The sequence below is a fragment of the Phyllostomus hastatus genome, unplaced genomic scaffold (genome assembly GCF_019186645.2).
Source record: "Phyllostomus hastatus isolate PE091 unplaced genomic scaffold, TTU_PhHast_1.1 phas_scaffold_1066, whole genome shotgun sequence".
NCBI lineage: Eukaryota > Metazoa > Chordata > Mammalia > Chiroptera > Phyllostomidae > Phyllostomus > Phyllostomus hastatus.
In genome coordinates this window covers 25,488,865-25,510,442 of record NW_025334004.1, presented here as the reverse complement: position 1 = coordinate 25,510,442, position 21,578 = coordinate 25,488,865, and the positions used below count along the sequence as shown (strand labels likewise).

The 21,578-nt window shown below is 40.9% G+C and overlaps 1 protein-coding gene across 3 annotated transcripts in view; it reads left to right on the top strand.

Annotated features, from left to right (window-relative positions):
- Positions 1 to 20,263: 20,263 nt before the first annotated feature.
- Positions 20,264 to 21,578, top strand: part of SHTN1 (shootin 1) — a 95,464-nt gene continuing 94,149 nt past the window's right edge. The window contains exon 1 of one of the 3 annotated variants that reach the window (XM_045854554.1): positions 20,264 to 20,554. In XM_045854554.1, coding sequence (XP_045710510.1) covers positions 20,497 to 20,554 — 58 coding nt within the window. In that variant the 5' untranslated portion in view covers positions 20,264 to 20,496. The remainder of the gene's footprint in view (positions 20,555 to 21,578) is intronic. The other 2 variants (XM_045854555.1, XM_045854553.1) reach the window with 2 other exon arrangements.

The following is a 21,578-nucleotide window of genomic DNA, read 5'->3' as shown; positions in this document are numbered from 1 at the left end:
TTGACACAGAGTCTTTCATCCCAGAACACCAGATTGTACATTCTTCTCCAGTGCACATGGAATACTCTCAAGAGTAGTCATATGTTAGGGCACAAAACTAGCCTCAACAAATTTAAGAAGACTGAAATCATACCAAGCATATCCTCTGACCACAATGCTTTGAAGTTAGAAATCAACTGCAAAAAGGAAGGAACCCCCCCCAAAACAAAACCCCACAAATGTAGGATATCAAGCAACATGCTACTAAAAAAGGGTCAAAAAAGAAATAAAAGGTGACATCAAAAGCTATATAGAAACAAATTATAATGATAATATGACATATATGACATATCATATGATAGAATGATAATATGACATATCAAAACTTTGGGGATACAGCAAAAGCAGGAATAAGAGGGAAGTTTCTATCCTTACAGGCTTATCTCAGGAAGAAAAGAAAAATCAACCTAGCATTACATCTTAAAAAACCAGAAAGAAACCCCAAAACAGTCCAAAGTCAGAAGAAAGGAAATAACAAAAATTAGAGCAGAATTAAGTGAAATAGAGAACAAAAGGCAATACAAAACTTAATACAACAAAGAGCTGGTTTTCTGAAAAGATTAATAAAATTAACAAACCCCTGGCTAGACTCACTAAGGAAAACAGAGAAAAGACTCAAACAAAATCCAAAATGAAAGAAAAGTTACCACTAAAAACAAAGGTCCACACAAAAATTCTATGAAAGACTACATGCCACCAAATTCAATAACCTAGAAGACATGAACAAGTGCTTAGAAATACATACCCTTCCTAGACTGAAGCACAAAGAAGTTCAACAGTGAGGAAATTGAAATAACCATCAGAAATCTCCTGGAAAGTCAGAGTCCAGGACCAGATGACTTCATGAGTGAATTCTACCAAACACTCAAAGAAGACTTACTACCTCTCCTTCTCAAGCTCTTCCAAAAAATCGAAGAGAAGGCAATACTTCTAACATGTTCCATGAGGCCATCATGACCTTGATACCCAAACTGGAAAGGATAACACACACACAAATCCTACAGACCAATATCTCTGATGAATATAGAAGCAAACATCCTAAACAGAATGCTAGGAAGTTGAATAAAACAATACATTAAAAAGATAATACATCACGATCAAGGGGGTCCATTCCAGGGCACAGGGATGGTTCAATATATGCAAATTGATCAATGTGATATAACACATTAGTAAAATAAAGGATAAAGACTATTATTAATAGATGCATAAAAAGCATTTGACAAGATACAATATCCATTTATGATTAAAACACTCTATAAAACAGGGATATAGGAAAAATACCTCAACATCATAAAGGCCATATATGACAAACCCTCAGCTAATAACATACTCAATAATGAAAAATTGCAAGGTTTTCCTCTCAGACCAGGAACAAGACAAGGGTGCCCACTCGTACCATTGTTATTTAATGTAGTACTCCTAGCTGCCAGAGCAATCAGGCAAGATAAAGAAATAAAAGGCATCCAAATTGGGAATGAAAAAATAATGTCACTTTGTACGGATGACATGATTCTTCATATGTAGAAAACCCTAAAGATTACACCAAAAAATATTAGAAACAATAAACATACAATAAAGTAGCAGGATACAAAAATCGATGTTCAAAAATCCATTGCATTCCCATATGCTAACAATTAAATTTCAGAAAAAGAAATGAAAAATTCATTTTGCAATTGCGAAAAAAAACCCAAAATACCCAGGAATAAACTTAACAAAGGATGTGAAAACTGCAAAATATTACTAAAAGAAATTGAAGAAAACACAAAGAAATGGAAAGATAATTCTGTGTTCATGGATTGAAGAATCAACATAGTTAAAATGGGCATACCACCCAAAGTAATATACAGATTCAATATACAGATCAAAATCTCAATGGCACTTTTTATTGATTTTTGTTGAGAGAGAGAGAGGAAGGGAGGGAGGGAGATTTGTTGTTATATATGCATTCATTGGTTGATTTTTGTATGTACCCTGACTGGGGGTTGAGCCTTCAACCTCGACGTACTAGAATGACACTCTAACCAACTGAACTACTCAGGCAGGTCCCCCAATGGCTTTTTTTTTTTTAAAGAGACAGCACAAGTATTATCAGATTTGTGTGGAACCACAAAAGACCCCAAATAACCAAACCAATCCTGAGGGAAAAAAGCAGAAAAGCCAGATTCCAAATTAAACTGCAAAGCCACAATAATGAAAATAGTTTGAAAATAATGAAAATAGGTAGAAAAACAGACACATAGACTGGTAGAAAAGAATTGAGAACCCAGAAATAAATGCACATGTATATGAGCAAGTAATTTTCAAAAAAGGAGCCAAGAACATACAATGGAGAAAATAAAGCTTCTTTAATAAATGGTGCTGGGAAAATTGGACAGCCACATGCAAAATGATGAAATTAGACTTCTTTTTGTCAGCATATACAGAATGTAACTCAAAATGGACTGAAGACTTAAATATAAGACCTGAAACAATAAATTCCATAGAAGAAAAAATAGGTACTAAGCTTATGGACCTCAGTCTTAGAGAGGATTTTCAAATTTGACCTTGAAGGCAAGGGAGGTAAAAGCAAAAAGAAGTATGAGACTTTATCAAACTAAAAAGCTTTTGCACAGCAACAGAAACCATTCATTCAACAAAATAAAATGGCAACCAACCAAATGGGATAAGATATTTGCAAACTGCACCTCTCATAGGGGATTAATGTCCAAAATATATTAAGAACTCACACAATTTAACAACAGAAACAAATAATCCAACTGAAAAATGGGCCTACGTCCTGAGCAGACACTCCTCCAAAGAAGACTTACAAATGCCCAACATATATTATGAAAAGATGCTCAGCTTCACTAGCTATTAGAGAAATGCAAATCAAAACCAGAATTAGCTGCAATCTCACAGCTGTTAAAATGGCTGTTGTCAACAGGACAAGTACCGGTAAGTGTGGGAGAGGCCGTGGAGAAAAAGGAACCCTCATTCACTGTAGGTGGGAATGTACACTGGTACAGTCATTATGGAAAACATTATGGAGGCTCCTCAAAATTAAGAATAAATTAGCGCATGACCGAGCCAGGGTAGATACCCTTCTTCTGGGTGTCTACCTCGAAAGTCTGAAAATATTTAATCATAAAGATCTGTGTACACCTGTGTTCACTGCAGCATTATTTCTAGAAGCCAAGACATGGAAACAGTGGAAGTGTCCCTTCATAGACTGGATAAAGAAGTGGTATGTGTATACAGTGGAATACTACTTATCCATCAGAAACAATATAGTACTGCCACTTGAGGAGCTTGAAAATACCACGCTAAGCAAAATAAGCCAGCTGGAAAAAGTCAAGAACCATATGGTATCATTCATATGTGGAATATAAAACCGAAAGCAACAGATAGACAAACAAGCAATCGAAAGCTCATAGACTCAGACGACAGTGTGGTGGTGACCAGAGGGAAAGGGAGAGTTGGGGGACGGTGGTGGGGGGTAAAGGGGTCAAACACTCGGTGACGGGAGAGTTGACTCTGGGCAGGAAACGCAGTGCAATATACACATGATGCATCACAGAATTGTACACTTGAGCCCATATCATTTTATTAACCAATGTCACCCCAGTGCATTTAATTAAAAAAAGATTTTAGAACTATATATGCTAATGAATGTTAAGTAGGCTTATTGTGATGATCATTCTGCAATATATACAAATGTCAAATTATTATGTTGGACACCTAATACTAATATAATGCATATAATGCATATATGTTATACATTATAACTAATATGATGACATATATATATATATATATATATATATATATATATATATATATATAATCTCAATTTTATCTCAATAAAAAAATCTAGGGCAGTGGATGACCCTGTATACTACTGTAATGATGGACATGTGAATATACATTTGTCCAAACCTATATAATATATAACACTAAGAGTGAAACATAATGTAAATTATGGATTTTGGATGGTTATGTGTCAATGTATGTTGATCCACTATAACAAATATACCACTTTGGTGGGAGATGTTGATATCAGGGTAGGCTATGCATAGGTAGGGGCAGAGGGTGTATGGAAAATCTCTGTACCTTGCTCTCAATTTTGCTGTAAACCTAAAACTGTTCTAAAGTCTTCAAGTATGGGAAAAGTTTTAAAGGAATAATCAATATCACTGAACGGTGAGACATTATTAAGCACCTGTTGTGCACCAGGCAAGGTTAGACTTGGGTGATAAGAGTTGAAAATACAATCTAGCCTTCACTCTCAAACCAATCTGTTAGTGAAAGCAAACGTATCAAAAGATGACTGTGATGCAAATGATGTCGCTGTGGGGGTATTAATGTTCAGATACAACAATGAGATAAAGGAGGCAACCATTAACTCTCTGGTAGAATTAAGACATGCTTCCTTGAGGAATGGAATTTGAAGCCATGTCTTGAAGGATAAATTGTAGTTTGCAGGGATGTACAGAGAAAGGAAACTCCAGAAGCTGAAAAAGCATGTGCAAATACATGAAGGCAAAAGAGAACTACTAGAAGTCAGCTCTGTAGTGTAATCTTACCCAGCCTTCTGAAATCAAATTGAGTGTCTGTTCTTGAACTGGGTGCCATTCAATTAGTGTGGACAGACTACTGCAGATCAGGGTTTTAAGAGCAGAGATCACTCTTGCAACTTTAAAAGGGGCACAGTCCAGTGAAAGTGAGGGGAGCCATATGATCACCCATGCATAAACAAATCCTAATAGTAAACACCATAAATAAGTGCATGACAGTAACTCTTGGAGTATATAATTAACATTATGAATAAGATTAAGTGGATCTATGTGTTGAGGTAATGTAAATATCCCCATCAACTCAATCAGGCTCAAATAATGACAGTAGCATAACGTATCTGGGTAAATAAAAGCTTTTATTGTTTTCATATTCTGACAACTAACTAATCAACACTCATTCATAAAGATAACATAGCTATGATTAAATATAAATTCCAGATAGAAGAGATTCATTTTACAACTTTCCCAGTTGATTAGACACATCAGCACAGCCTTGTTACCTACCCCCTTCTCTGAGGCAGACTTCATCAATCTGGAGAATGAAGGCAGACCACTGATTGGAAGGCAGACCTGAAAAGGATTAAACACTTAGCATGGCATTCTAAAATACTGTAATTACAGTGCAATTAACCATACTGCATATTAAACGTGCAACTCTGAAATGTGTTCAGACTCCCCAATTATAACTAGTTATTCTTCAAAGAATTTTGCCGCCCACATTGAATTACTCTAGTGCTTCTTTGTTAAAATTCAGGTGTGACAGTCACTAATATATCTGAAAGGACAGTTAATAAGAAGTAGGCATTCTTTACTGTAAACCTAACACATGCATGCCAGGCAATACCCAACCATTACCATTAATAATCATGTTTCAGACAGGCAGGTCTATTATACAATTGGGCTTTGTCCTCTTTTACACATATTTAATGGTCAGCTATGAAGAGGCAGTGAGATTGAGGCAAGAGTAAAAGCCTAATTGGGAGTCTAGAAACATGTGTGAGGTCTGTGCAGAAGGTATCCAGCCATGTAATATGAAAAATACAGACATATATTGTAGAAGATAAAAGAAGCATTGTACATAGGACAAAGACGCCTCAGTCCCCTTCTAAGTAGGCACCTTGGGACCTCACACAGTTCTCCCAGTCACCATCAGCTGCCCTGCCGTATTTTCCTGGATCTCACTGATGGTCTGAAATCTCTTCCCTTTCAAAAGTGATTTCAGTTTTGGGAAAAGCCAGAGTTGTAGGGTGCCAGAGTTATCATTGTTTGTGCATGTGCATTCCAGTCCACTCTCCTGGGCTGCCAGGTTACATCGATGTCACACAAAGCATTCTCACTATATTAAGAACAGCTGGGCAGGCTTTGGTATTTTGATTTTCTCAGCTAGGCAAGTCTCTTAGCATCTCTGAGTCTTGATTTCCTCATCTTTCAGCTGGGTCTTATATCTGCCCAGGATTTTGATGAAGGTCAAAAGATTTAACTGACAGGAGAAATCTTAAAAAGTTGATCATTTGGAGGCGTAGGTAGATAGATACACTTTGCCTCCTCGCACAACCAAAAGAAGGATGAAAACATTTAAAAACAAAAATAACCAGAATTGCCAGAAAATCGAACTGTATGGACGTCTGACAACCAAGGAGTCAAAGAAGAAACATTCATCCAGACTGGTGTGCCAAGACAGAAATGTGGCCCAAATGAAAGAACAGATCAAAGCTCCAAAAAGGAGAACTAAGTGATGAAGAGGTAGCCAGTCTGTCAGATGCAGAGTCCAAAACACTGGTAATCAGGATGCTTACAGAAATGGTTGAGTATGGTCACAAAATAGAGAAAGAAGTGAAAACTATGCAAAGTGAAAAAAAGGAAAATATGCAGGGAACCAACAGTGATGGGAAGGAAACCAGGATTCAAATCAATGATTTGGAGCAGAAAGAAGAAACAAACATTCAACCAGAACAGAATAAAGAAACTAGAATTCAGAAAAAATGAGGAGAGGCTTAGGAACCTCCAGGACAACTTTAAACTTGCCAATATCCGAAGTGTAGGAATGCTAGAAGGAGAAGAGGAAGAGCAAGATATTGAAAATTTGAAAAAATAATGGAGAACTTCTCTAATCTTGCAAAGGAAATAGACTTCCAGAAAGTCCAGGAAGCTCAGAGAGTCCCAAAGAAGCTAGACCCAAGGAAGAACACACCAAGGCACATCATAATTACATTACACGACCCCCCCTCCCCAAGATTAAAGATAAGGAGAGAAAAGCAGCAAGAGAAAAGAAGAGAGTCACCTACAAAGATGTTCCCATAGGACTACCAGCTGATTTCTCAAAAGAGACCTTACAGGAAAGAAGGGGCTGGAAAGAAGTACTCCAAGTCATGAAAGGCAAGGACCTACATCCAAGATTACTCTATCCAACAAAGCTATCATTTAGAATGGGATGGCAGATAAAGTGCTTCCAAGATAAGGTAAAGCTAAAGGAGTTCATCATCACCAAGCCCGTATTATATGAAACGTTAAAGGGACTTATCTAAGAAAACAAAGATAACAAATATGAACAGTGAAATGATAACAAACTCAGTCATCAACAACTGAACCTAAAAACAACAACAACAACAAAAAACAAAAACAAACTAAGCAAACAACTAGAACAGGAACAGAATCACAGAAGTGGAGATCACAAGGAAGGTTATCAGTGGGGAGTGGGGGAGGATAATGGGGGAAAAGGTACAGGGAATAAGCATAAATGGTAGATACAAAATAGACAAGGGGAGGTTAGGAATAGTATGGGAAATGGGGAAGCCAAAGAACTTGTATGTATGACCCATGGACATGAACTAAGGTGGGGGAATGCTTGTGGGGGCAGTGGTGCAGGGCACAGGGGAATAAAGGGGACAGAAAAAATGGGACAACTGTAATAGCATAATCAATAAAATGTATTTAAAAATAAATTAAAAAGTTGATCATTCCACCTACGTCTAGGTTGCCACTTTATTACAGGCTCAGATTGCATTAAAAAAAAATTGTCAATGGCAAGAGAGAGACAGAGATGTCTGCAGACATAGTTCAGGCCAGGGATGATATTTAAAACACTCAGCACCAGTCCTAGCCCATCAGAAAGAACTCAGCTTTAAGCAAATTGGTATTCTAGGATGCAGACCAGTTTTAGATCTTCCTGCTTTAAAACAAGCAGAGAGTTTAGTTTTGAAAATAGGGTACAAAATGGCAGAACTGATCAGAAAACAAACAAACAAACAAATAGCCCTAACTGGTATGGCTCAGTTGGTTGGGTGTCATTCTGCATAATGAAACAATTTCCGGTTAGGGCACATGCCTGGGTTGGGAATTCGTCCCAGGTTGGGGTACGTGCAAGAGGCAACCAATTGATGTTTCTCTCCCTCTTTTTCTCCCTCCCTTCCCATCTTTCTCAATACACATTTAAAAACAAACAAAAATAATGGCATTTTAACCTACCTTTGTGTTAATGGCAGTAGTTTCTACAGTAGAGGAGATAGTAGTCACCCATGAAATTATTTCCTTAATTATTTGTCTTCTCTGCCAGACAGAACCATGAGAAGAAGCAATATGTCTGTCTTAATCATCTCTATATTCCTAACGAGCACAATGCCCAGTGTAGGAATTCAGTAAATGTTTGTTGAATGATTGAACAAACGAATGAATGAATAAACAAAGGAATGAACAGACATTCCTGCTCTATTTTTCAATGGCCAGACCAATCCAGAATTCAATGTTCTAGGTACCATAATTTAAGAAAGTTACAGATAAAGGAGGGAGACCACCGTTGAGGGAACTAGGGCCCATGAGCCTAGGTACTGATCCGTGATGTGATAGTTACCTTATATTTTTTTTGTATAAAAATACAACTCATCAAACTATGTGGGACACAGCTAAAATGGTACTGAGAGGGACATTGGTAATGTCAAATGATTACATTAGAAAAAAGGTCTCAAGTCTAAGTAGCTGTTGCAAGAAACTGCAGGAATAAGAGGAAGATAAATCCAAAGCAAGCAGGAAGAAAAGAATAATTTCATTAGGAGCAGAAATAAATGAAAGAGAAAACAAAAACTATAGAGGATATCAATACAACAAAAAGCTGCTTCACTTAGAAAAATCAATTGGATTGATAAACCTCAAGCAAGACTGAGAAAGATGAAAAAGAGGAAAAGCATAAATCACCAACATCAGGAATGAAACAGAGGATATTCTGCAACCATTCAAAATATATGAAGTTAAAAACCAGTAAGTCGAGAAAGAAATCACAATTGGTACTTGGAGAAGAATGAAAATACAGTGTCACGGAAGGTCTGGGACGGAGCAAAAGCAGCCTCAGAGCAGCAAACCAACCTAAGAAGAAACATTTCCCAACTGCAGTAGCTATTGTCTGCTTCCCTTTTTAAGAATGGCTTGCCTCCCTTAACCTTTCTTTGTATCTAGGTGTATAGTGCCCTGTTGTAGACAAGTGTTGCAATATCCTGCTTCTGTCTGTTATCTTGCTCATAGTTTTGTATCTTTCTGTCTTTTGCTTCAGGTAGAATAACCTGAAACTTACAGCTCTCAGGGCCTGCCTTAAAAAAGATCTGAAGTCAGTAACCTAACTGTGCATCTGAATGAACTAGGAAAAGAAGAGCAGATTAAACCCACAGCTAGCAAAAGCAAGGAAATAGTACAGATGATAGCAGAGACAAAGTAACTTAAAATATGATGAAAAGAAACAATAAAACCAAACTTAATTCTTTGAAAAGAGCACAAAAATTAGCAAACAGTTCAAATGACTAAGAAGAGAGAAGACTCAGTGACTAAAATCAGAAATTAAAGTGGAGACATTCTTATTGAACTTACAGAAATAAAAAGAATTCTACAATGAACTCTCTTCTATACCAAAAAATTAGGTAACCGGAATAAAATGAAAAAATTCCTATAAACACACTAATTCCCAAAACTAACCTAGGAAGAAACACATTTCCAAACTGCAGTAGCTATTGTCTGCTTTCCTGTTTAAAAATGGCTTACCTCCTTTGACCTTTCTTTGTATTTAGGTGTATAGTGCCCTGTTCTAGAAAAGTGTTGCAATATCCTGCTTCTGTCTGTCATCTTACTCATAGTTTTGTATCTTTCTGTCTTGTGCTTCAGGTAGAATAACCCCCTTCAGTGTTTCTTGTAATGGAGGTGTTGAGGTTGTAAGTTCTCTCAGCTTCCATATGTCAGGAAAAGTCTTTATTTCTCTTTCATGTCTAAGGGATAACTTTTCTGGGTATATTACTCTTGGCTGGTAATTTCTTTCTTTTAATAGATTGAATATATGATTCCACTCTTTCCTAGCTTGTAGGGTTTCTGCTGAAAAATCCAACAATAGTCTAGTGGGATTTCCTTTTTAGGTTACTGTCTTCTTTTTCCTGGCTGCCTGGAGAATTATTTCTTCATCATTAATTTTTGACAGTTTTAATAGAGTGTGCCTTGGAGAAGGCCTTTTTGGACTGAGATAATTAGGTATTCTTTTTGCTTCTTGGATTTGAGGATCTAGCTCTTTCCATAGGTTTGGGAAGTTCTCATCAACTATTTATTTAAATAGCCTCTCTGTTTCCTTCTCCCTCTCTTGTCCTTCTGGTATACCCATTATCCTTACATTGCCCTTTCTGTTGGAGTCATGTAGCTCTCCTAGTTCTTTCATGCATTGATTTTTCACTCTCAAGTCTCTCTGGTCTTTCATCTGGGTCACTTCCAGATTTCTATCTTCGATATCACGAATTCTTTCCTTCCATCGGTCAGCTTATCGGTAAGCTTGTTAATTCATTCTTCATCTCTTTTACTGAGTTCATCATTTCCAGAATTTCTATTTTTTTAAGTTTTGGTATTTTTGGTTATGTACTCCTTTTGTTTGTTGCTTTTATTTCAGAGTTCATTAAACTACCTATCTGTGTTTTCTTGTGTCTCATTCAGTTTATTAGAACTGCAATCTTGAATTTTCTGTCCTTTAAATCACGTATTTCCATGTTTTTAAGTTTATTTTCTGGAGATTTAAATTTTTCTTTCTGAGTTACCTTGTTATTTTGGTTGTGACATTTGACGGATTACTTCTCTGCCTAGGCATCTATGGGAATGAAATCAGTTCTTTTTTTGAAGAGCAGCATGTGTGTGTTTAGTAAATTAAGACGAAGTCTTCCTTTCTTCCAGTAGGTGGCGCTGAAGTGCAAGTTTCCAAGTTTTTCTTGCTTCTAGGAACTCCGAGGGGTGGTGGCAAACGCCCCATATTCCCTGGGGAGGTGGGCATTTCTTCTGTGACCAGGTCACCTCAGTCTTAGGGTACCACCTCTGTGAGGAAATGTGGTGGGTCATGGGGTTCCTAGCACATGGAATCCTCGCGCTGCCCTCTGCAACCAGACCCTGTCTGCACTTCAGATGCCAAGGGTTGGGGCAGGGTGAGCCTGAACAGGCTGTCTGGTGTGTTCGTGGCTTTGTTCTCCTCCGAGATATCAGACCTGCCAGACCTCAGTTGCCTCCCCTCTGCATCTCCACGCCTCTCACAGGTGTTAGTGTTAGCATGCGCTTGCTACTTAGGGAAGAACGCTTCTGTCTGCCCAGTTCTCAGGGCTGCAGGTGATGTACTCTGTAGCCTGCCACTCGCTGCTACAGATTCTCCTGGGGCCTGCTGCTAGCTCTGGGAGGGTGTGGGGCGTGTGGCCAGGCTCTATGATTTTTATTTATTTGTTTGTTTTTTGCCTGGCAGTGGTAGTTTCCAGGTAACTGTGGCTGCACCTCTGCATCCTGTGTCTGCCCAGGTCACTGAGTTCAGTCACAGCCTGTACCGACCACTCAGGCAGGAACACTCACTGTGTCTCTTTGTGGGTATCTCACTGTATCCCAAGGCCCACAGTGAGCTTCCTGCTGTGTCTGTGGCACCTGTCTCTGCTCTTCTCCCCTTCCTCCTCCTCCCCCACTCGCCTCAACAAGCCCACCTTCAGATGTTTTAATGGGTGGGTCTCTCAGACGTGTTTGTGTGTTCAGCAGGGAAACTTTGTTGCATTATAGCTGTTCAAATTGTGGTGACTTCCAGGGGAGATGCCAGGGGAACCTCTCATGCTGCCATTCCTCTGACATCCCATAAAATCTTATTTTTAAAAATATTCTTTCAGATATAATGTATACATAGCCTAAATTCACTCTTTTAAAGTGAACAATAAAGTGGTTTCTAATACATTCAAAAAGTTGTGCAGATGTCACCACTATCTAATGTCTGAGTATTCTTTTTTTAAATTTTATTATTTTAATTGTTGTTCAAGTACAATTTTCTATCTTTTACTCCCATCCCAGCCCACCCACCCAGCTAATTTCTGAGTATTCTTGTCACCACAAAAGAAACCTTATGCTTGGTCCTCATTTCCCCCTTTCTGCAGCCCTTGGTAACTGCTGATCTAATTCATCTCTCTCTGGTTTGCCACTTCTAGACATGCCATATAAACGGACTAGGTGTGGGGTATGGCTTCTCTGCATAATGCAGCATGTATCCCTACTTTAGTCCAAATAACGACTCCATTGTATGTATACATTACATTGTGTTTGTTTATTTACCAGTTGATGGACACTGGGTTGTTTTCACTTTTTTGACAATGTAAATAGTGCTGCTATGAACATTCATGGAAAAGTTTTATGTCAACATGTTTTCAGTTATCTTGGCTATATACGAGGTCTGTCTGGAAAAGGTCCAGCCATTGTTAATATAACAAGAGTGGTTTATGTGACATTGATGTAACCGGGCAGCCAAGAAGCATGGACTGGAATGCGCATGTGTAAACAATGACGACTTCACTGTGCTAGTCAGTGGGGGCAGTAGACACTGTTGAGTGGGCATGTGTGCTCTGTGGCCGTCACATTCAAAATGACTGAGAGGGTAGAGCAACGAATCTGCACCAGATTTTGCATTAAGTTTGAACATTCCTCCATGGAAACTATTGGGATGATTTGGAAGGCCAGAGCTGTGGGCATCTGGTGATCGGCAGCTTCATCTTGACAGTGTGCCTGCTCAAGCATCACATCTCGTGCAGAGGCCTTTTGGCGAAACATCCAATCACCCAGGTGACTCAGCCCCCACTATAGCCCAGATTTGGTGCCCTGTGAGTTTTGGCTTTTCCCAAAATTAAAATCACCTAGAAAGGGAAGAGATTTCAGACCATTGATGAGATTCAGGAAAATATGAAGGGGCATCTGATGGTGATTGGGAGAACTGTGTGAGGTCCCAAGAGGCCTACTTTGAAGGGGACTAAGGCGTCCTTGTCCTATGTTTCTTTTATCTTGTATGTTCTTCAATAAATGTCTGTTTTTCATATTACATGTCTGGATACTTCTGGTCAGACCTCGTATGTATGAGTGGAATTTCTGGATCAAATGGTAACTCTGTGTTTAACTCTTCTGGGAGCTGCTAAATTGTCTTCCCAAATGACTATACCATTTTATATTCCCACTGACAGTGTGCGAGAGTTCCAATTTCCCCTCATTTTTCCCAGCACCTGTTGTATCTGTCTTACTGATGTAGCCATTTTAATGGGTGTGAAGTGCTATCTCATTGTGGTTTTGATTTGCATTTACCCAATGATTAATGACTAATTAGGAAAGATCATCAAGAGCAAAGATATGTCGCTAGAGACCAAGGCTAAGTTCATCTGCACCCTAGTAGTCCTAATTACTATGTAATGACTTTTATATTTGTCCTTTACCAAAGATGTTTATTTCTTTATATAGGTTTGAGATACTGTCTAATTCCTCTTGATTTGTACCTGAAGGACTCCCTTGAGCATTTCTTGAAGGACTGGGATAGTGGTAACAACCTCCTTAAACATTTGTTTATTTGGAAATGTCTTAATATCGCTACCATCATTAAAGGGCAGTTTTGCTGGCTATAGAATTCTTGGCTGACAGTTTTTTGACTTTCAGGACTTTAAATACCATCCCACTGACTCATGGTTTCTATGGTTTCTGATGAGAACCTGCTATTGATCTCAGTGAGGATCCTCATTGAACTGGAATGTGTAAATTCATCTTTAAATCAAATTTGAGATCATTTTAGCCATTATCTTGCCACTTATTTTTTTAAAATTTACCATCGCTTGGTCTTTTTCTGGGCCATCAATTTCATGTGTGTTGAACAGGCTGCTATTGTATTTCATGTCTGTGATGGTAGGTTAATTTTTCAAAAAGTTTTTTTCCTTTGTGTTTCATTTTGAATTGTTTCTATTGCTGTGTTTCAAAATTATTGATTTTTTCCTTCTACACTGTCCAATTTGCTGTAAATCCTATAGATGTGGGTGAATCTTTCTTTTCTTATCTGGTATTGAATACAATACCTCTCTTACAGTACCATTGAATTATTTTTAAAATAATTACCATTTCTCCCCTCATCTTGTTTATGTTACTCTTTGCATTTTTTACATATGTCTTTAGTCATATTTATAAGCCTTATAATGTTGCTTATAAAGTCCTAGTCTGCTAATTTTATTATCTCTGTTGTTTCTTGTTCCTGTTGAGTGATTTTTCTCTTCATATGGCATCATATGTTTCTACTTCTTTGCTTACTGTAATTTCTGAATGCTGGATATTGTGAATTTTACATTGCTGAATGTCAAATAATGTTGTAATCCTTTAATGATTACAACATTAAGTATTAGGAAGTCTCTCATCACTTTTATTGTTGTTCTTCTGTATGTAATGAATATTTTTCTTGGGCTGATTTTAAGAGCCAAATGTTATGTTTACTTTTAACAGATTAACTATGATATGCCTAGGCATGGTGCTTGTATTCCTGCTGCATTGCTCACACAGAGACAAATATTAATAACAACCCAAAATATCTAAGGACTTGAGAATGGCTAAATATTCATCAATATAATAGATGGCATTGAATAAATATGTAGATTATGTTGGTACAAGATAAATTGTATACAAAATGATGTTTGTATAGAACAAACTATTAACTATCTGAATATTTGAAAAATGAAAAGTGTTTGTATTACAAACATATATTTAAGAGTTATATAAATAGTGTATTAAGGTAAAGGTTTTCTTCTGAAACTCTTTTTAATACAGTTTTATTGAGATACAATTAACATACCATAAAATTCTCCTATGCAAGGCATACACTTAAAGTGTACAACTGTATGGTTTTGAATATATTTATAGAGTTTTACAATCATCACCGCAATCAATTTTAGAAAAATTTTATCCTTCCATCAAGAAATCCCACGCCTATTAGCAGCCACTTCCCCTCTCCCCCAGTGCCCGAGTCCTAGATAATCAACCACTAACCTCCTCTCTTCAGGGATTTGCCTGCTCTGGGCATTCTACAGAAATGGAGTCATACAATATCTGGTGTTTTTGGACTGGCTTTTTTTCTCACTTAGTATGTTTTCAACGTTCATTCATGTTGTGGCATGTGTCAATACTTTATTTCTTTTTATTGTTAAATTATATTTCCAATGTTATAATGTTATTTTATTTTTAAGTATATTTTATTGATTATACTATGATAGTTGTCCCAGTATTTCCCCCTTTGCCCCCCTCCACCTGGTATCCCCTTCCCTCCAGCAATCCCCACTCCCTTAATTCATGTTCATGGGTTGTGCATATAAGTTCTTTGGCGTCTCCATTTCCTATACTATTCTTAACATCCTTCTGTCTATTTTGTACCTACCAGTTATGCTTCTTAATCCCTGTGCCTTTTTCCCCATTCTTCTCCTTCCCCCTCCCCACTGATAATCTCCTAAATGATCTCAATATCTATTAGTCCGTTCTTGTTCTAGTTGTTTGCTTAGTTTTTGTTTTTCTTTTTTAGATTCAGCTGCTGGTAGTTGTGAGTTTGTTGTCATTTTACTGTTCATGGTTTTGATTTTCTTTTTCTTAGATAAGTCCCTTTAACACTTCATATGATAAAGGCTTGGTGATGTTGAACTCCTTTAACTCTACCTTCCCTGGGAAGCACTTTATTTACCCTTCCATTGTAAGTGATAGCTTTGCTGGATAGAGCAGTCTTGGTTGTAGGTCCTTGTTTTCATCACTTTGAATACTTCTTGTCAGTCCCTTCTTACCTACAAAGTTTCTTTTGAGAAATTAGCTGACAGTCTTATGGGAACTCCTTTGTAGGTAACTCTCTGCTTTTCCTTGCTGCTTTTAAGATTCTCTCTTTAACCTTTAGCATTTTATTTTTTAATTTTTAAATATATTTTATTGATTATGCTATAACAGTTGACCCATTTTTTTCTCCCCTTTATTCTCCTCTGCTCTGTACTCCCCCTCCCACTGGCATTTTCCCACTTTAGTTCATGCCCAGGGATCGTACATATAAGTTCTTTGGCATCTCCATTTCCCATACTATTTTTAACCTCCCCATCTATTTTGTCCCTACCATTTATGCTGCTTATTCCCTGTACCTTCACCCCCCCTTTTCCTCCCTCTCCCACCCCACTGATAATCCTCCATGTGATCTCCATTTCTGTGATTCTGTTCCTGTTCTGGTTGTTTGCTTAGGTTTTTGTTTGTTCAATTGTTAATAGTAGTGAGTTTGTTACTGCTCATATTTTTGATCATCTTCTATTTCTTAGATAAGTCCCTTTAACATTTCATATAAGGGCTTGGTGATGATGAACTCCTTTAACTTTTAACCTTTGGCATTTTAATTATGTGTTTTGGTGTAGTCCTCTTTGAGTCCAACTTGTTTGGGACTTGCTGTGCTTTTAGCACTTGTATGTTTATTTCCTTCACCAAATTGGGGAAGTTTTATTATTTTTTCAAATAAGTTTTCAATTTCTTGCTCTTCTTGTCCTTCGGGCATCCCTGTGATTCAGATGTTGGCACTTTTGGAGATGTTCCAGAGTCTTCTTATTCTCTCCGCATTTTTTTTTTTGAATTCTTGTTTCTTCATTTTGTTCTGGTTGACTGTTTATTTCTTCCTTATGTTCCAATTAGTTGATTTGAACCCCAGCTTCCTTCCCTTCACTATTCTTTCCCTGTGGATTTTTCTTTATTTCACTTAGTGTAGCTTTTGTTTATTCCCTTATGCTTTTGCTGCACTCAATAAGTTTTCTGAGCATCCTTACCACCAGTGTTTTGACCTCTGCATCTGATAGGTTGGCTATCTTCATTTCCTTCAGTTTTTTCTCTGGGGTTTTGTTCTGTTCTTTTATTTGAGCCATATTTCTTTGTCTCCTCCATTTGACAGCCTCACTGTGTTTGTTTCTGTGTATCAGGTAGAGCTGCTTTGATTCCCTGTCTTGGTGCATTTGTTATGTGGTATGGTGTGGAGCCCTAAGTAATTACCAGGGTGCAGCAACCTGCTTCACATCTTTGTGGCTCTATATGTGGGGGAGGGGATAGTGCCACTACCTGGCACTAGCCCTGTTTTCAGTCACTTTACCCACTTCCCATGTGTGATTGGCACCCCTATAGCTGTTGCCCTGGTGATGGTTCCCAGGGTGGGCGGGTTTGCACGCATCCTAGGACCTTGAGGACTCTTTAAATGGACTCTCCTGGGAGATGGGCAGTTTCTTCTGCCATCCTGCTGGTTTTTGCAGCCGGAAGTTATGAGGCTTTATTTTCCCAGCACTGGAACCCTGGGCTGTGCAGTCTGGCCTGTGGTTGGGATCCCTCGCTCCCCAGGTGTCCTTCCTGATTTTTCTCTACTACACGTGAATGTGGGACCACCCATTTCACTGGCTGCTGCCACCTGCTGCCACCTCGCCACCGCCACCCCACATCTTCTTCTCCGCAGCTCCCCTTCTCTGCCCCCCATACCCACTTGGATGAATGTCTTCTTTAAGTCCTTGGTTGTTAGACTTCCATACAATTGGATTTTCTGGCAGTTCTGGGTGGTTTTTGTTGTGAGGTTAGTTGTGATCCTTATTAGGGTTGTGCAAGGGGGTGAAGCGTGTCTGCCTACGCCTCCATCTTGACTCGAAGTCTCACCCAATGTTACCATTTTATACATGATTAACCTTACAATCAATAGATCTGTATATAAAGCCTTTTAGGGTAGATTCCCTAATATGAAATTAATATTATGGAATCAAAGAAAATGAATTTGTCCTATTGTATTTTGATCATATTAATCTACACACCTCAAAAGATTACACACGTGATTTTACTTTAATTTCCTTCAAACACAAACAAATATGACAGAAAATCTTTCTGATCACTGCTCTTTCCCACTCCAGCCCTTACCCTCAGGCTTGCTTTCTACCCCTAGCGGCAGGCAGTCCCGAGTTTGGTACACAACCTTACAACCGTGTTTAGAAAGTCTCTCCTTCCCCTCTCTCTGTGTATGTATAAATACATACATCTTTAATGGTTTTTAATTACATGTTATTTGGAGGTTTATAAATCCAGTGTGATGCCTGCAATATAAATCCCTGTGTGCATTATTAAGCAGAACAAAAACTAATTATATCACTACTATCCTTTCCATCAATATTAATATCATATAAATAAACCATAGTGTAATGGGAGATCCGAATCCCAATAATTGACTGTAATAGCCACCCTAATCATTCATTCCATGCCCTCAAGATAATGCCGTATTGTATTTCAGGAGGCTATTTTAATTTCAAGGAAGGTAAACAGGATTAATTTCAGTTGGCTGTAGATTCAGTGTGGGGCCAAAGCACTCAGTTTGATTATGTATTTGATAATTAATTAACTCATTCTTAAACTCCAAAAGTGCCACCTAATTACTATATAATTGAAGTAGACAGTTGAATCAGCCATTTAAAATTGGAACTTGGTGAACTGACCCAAAGGGTACCCTGCTCATGTTTGGTTGAGTAGGAGAGGATATTTTGGACTACCCGTTTGGAAGAGGCCTCTGGTCATTGACAGTCAGGGTGACGATCAGGTTTAACAGGTTTCCTGGCTGCGGGGCACAACCTAGGTAGCCATGGTGTGTTACTCAAGTCTCTTCATTTTTTTCTAGAAAGAAGGTGTTTTTCCTAGTGCAGAATTCCTGGTGCTCCAGCACATCATTCACATTTTCATGCGGCTGAGTCGGAATTGCCTTGAGTTTGGGGGCCTTTTTAAACTCTGAGGATTAAAAAGTCATCTCAGGGCGGAGGCCATTTGGTTCTTGCCTGGGGACCTTCCTAACAGCTGAGCTGCACCTGTCCTAAACCAGCTCATGAAAAACCAGAGAAAGAATTGAATAATGAGACCCCTTACTAAATTTATTTGCAAAGTTTCAAAATTTTAATTCACTCTAAAAATGCTACACTGCCCTTTTAAATCACTCTACCACTGAATCACCTATGCTAAACTAATTATATCACCTTTTCCAGAGACAGCAGTGTTATCTTTTTTTCAAGTTTCTTTGAGTTAGAATTTCGTAGGAGTATCAGACAGATACTAGTTACAGCATTTACCTACATGTCAGCCTCTACCCCGTCAATCACCCAGTAAATGAAGTTCGGTATTTGCATAAAATAGCCAGCGAGGAGTGAGCAGAAGCACTGTGCTGGTGTAGTCCCCACGCCAAGTTTCCAGACAGATGTTCAGTAAGTGTAATTTAAGTGGGTTTAGTTTGGATGCTTAATGATGAGTATAAAATGACTGCCCGTTTTAGCTCATAATTAGCATCTACAACCCCCCTTTCACAGAGCTGTACCCTTAAAAAAAAACCCCACCAACTGTATGTCAAGTTCTGGATTTGATGTTTTGTATATCATCCTTTCAACTCTTTCTGGAGAGCAGTTATTAATATTATTCCCATTTTTTCAATAACTTTCGAAGGGGTCAGTAGGCTGACCCAAGACCAACGATCAGCAGTTGGCGCTTGGGGAGAGCCGTGGTGAATGAAATCTGGCAGGCCTGCCGCCTCGCTTCCAGTCCGGGTCTCACCCAGAGCCGGAGCCGGGTTTGAGCAGTGCAGGGGGCCGTGGAGTGGGACACGCGCGGGGCTCCACTCCGCCAGGCTGTGCTGCCGGGCAGCTGGGCGGCCTTGGACGTTCGAACTGCGACGGCAGCCTCACTGAAGAGAAGGTCCTCCCATCAGGACCCGGGTGACCCGCGAGGACACGTGCTGCCGGGCCCGCGTCCAGAACACCTCTCAACCCCAAGGGGAGGCTGGAGAAAGCCAGCCGTGGCCCTGGGAACGTTTAGCTACCACGCCTCCGTTGCTCACTGCGTGTTCACGGGCCGGCCTGTGTCAGTCCTTGTCTGCTCTTCAAGGTGCTAGACGTGCCCCGGTGAGCCGCCCGGCAGCACCTCGGTCTTCCCACGACGCCCCCAGAGCCCACTGTGTGAGAACCGGGAAGGAGCCCGTTGTGTCCCGCTCCATATGGGCGGCTCGCGGGGGCGGCTCGCGGGGACCGGCCCTTGGGCAGCGTTCGAAGTGGGGTTCCCACAGACACTGCCGATGCAAGGCCGGTTTGGTCCTGATCCACCTCTTGGGTTCTGGGGAGATCGGGGTTGGGGGGGGGCGCGGGGGGGCAGAGAAAGGTGCTCCAGAGCGAGCCGGGGCGACCGCGGACAGGTCCTCAGGTCGCACGCCCTCCGGCCAGCGCCACCTGCGGCGCGGGCCTCGGCGGAGCGAGCCGAGCCGCGGCGGCCACCGCGGGTCCCTCCCTCGCCCCACCTCCGGCCCTCGGGCGGCCGGTGCGTCCCCGCCCCCTCCGCCGCCCGGGCGCCTCCCGCAGGTGAAGCCAGTGCGGCCCCGGGGTAGGTGCGCGGGGTGAGCTCACTCCTGCGCTCCGCGCCAGGAGGAGGAGGAGGAGGAGGAGGAGGAGGAGGAGGAGAAGGAGGAGTGAATCCCACTTCCGGGTAGTGCCGCCGCACGCCACCGGCGTCTTGCTTTTCCTTCCTCCTCCCCCCGTCGCACCCCTCGCCTCTCCCTCCTTTCCTTTTATTCCCGACCCCACCTGCCGACATGAACAGCTCCGACGAGGAGAAGCAGCTGCAGCTCATCACCAGCCTAAAGGAGCAAGGTAGGCGGGCGCGCAGCCGCCAGGTGCGGGCGGCCGCGGCCCGTGGGCGGGGACGGCTCCCGGGCGCCGCGCTCGGGGCCGCGGGGAGCCGGGCTGCAGCTGTTGCGGCCGCGTGGCCACGCCGGCAGCTCCGTTACCCGCGGAGAAGCATCCTGCGCGCCCCGCGCGCACCGGAGAGCCCGGGGCCGAGGGTGACGGGCGGGTGCCGGGGAGTGTCGGCCCGGCGGTGCGGGAAATGGTACCCGCTGGTGGTTGCAGCTGGGGATCTGGAGTGTTGGGGGAAGGGACTAGGGTTCGGCGCTGACTTGGCCCCACGGCCTTACCTTCCAGGAGGGACTAGCGGGTGGGGCTGGATGACTTGGGAGGGGGTGGGGTGGGCGGCTCAGCGGGCCCTGCTCGCCCACTTGGCCCCACCCTTGCCCTTTCGCGCTGGGAGGCCTGCGGCGCTCCACTTCAGCCTTCCCAGCTTTTCATTTTGTCTGGTTTGCTCTAGTTCCTCTTTCTTTCCCCAGCTAGGGATTTTCAGGCCACCATGGGTCTTATCAACTTCTCATTTTTAGCAATTTTTTTAGTCATTGAGTCAAAACCCTGCCTTGGGTCAGGCTTCCTGAATTAGGACTTGGTTCTTTTCCACGGGAAAGCCAGGCCATGTAGGTGCACTTTTGCACTGCCTGGTCGCGCGAGGTTATCCCTCAGTAAAGAACTGTTTTAATTCAGCCTTTCCATCACTTAACCACACTTGTTAAACAAAGCCAAATGAACGTGAACCTAACACTTTTTAAATGTACGAGGATTATTACCCTGACCAAAGGGGGCCTGAAAATGTGGGTCGAGAAAGAGAGGAACCACACAAATTTAGGAAGTGAAAACATGTAGGAACAGTGCTTTTCTGACTCACGTGCTGCCAGAACCGCTATGCAGAGGGGGCACATGGGGCCCCTTCTCTCTGGCTGATCCTCGGAGTTTACCCCCAGCTCTTCCACTTCTCTTGCTCAACTCACCAACTCTGTGAGTTTGGAAGAGG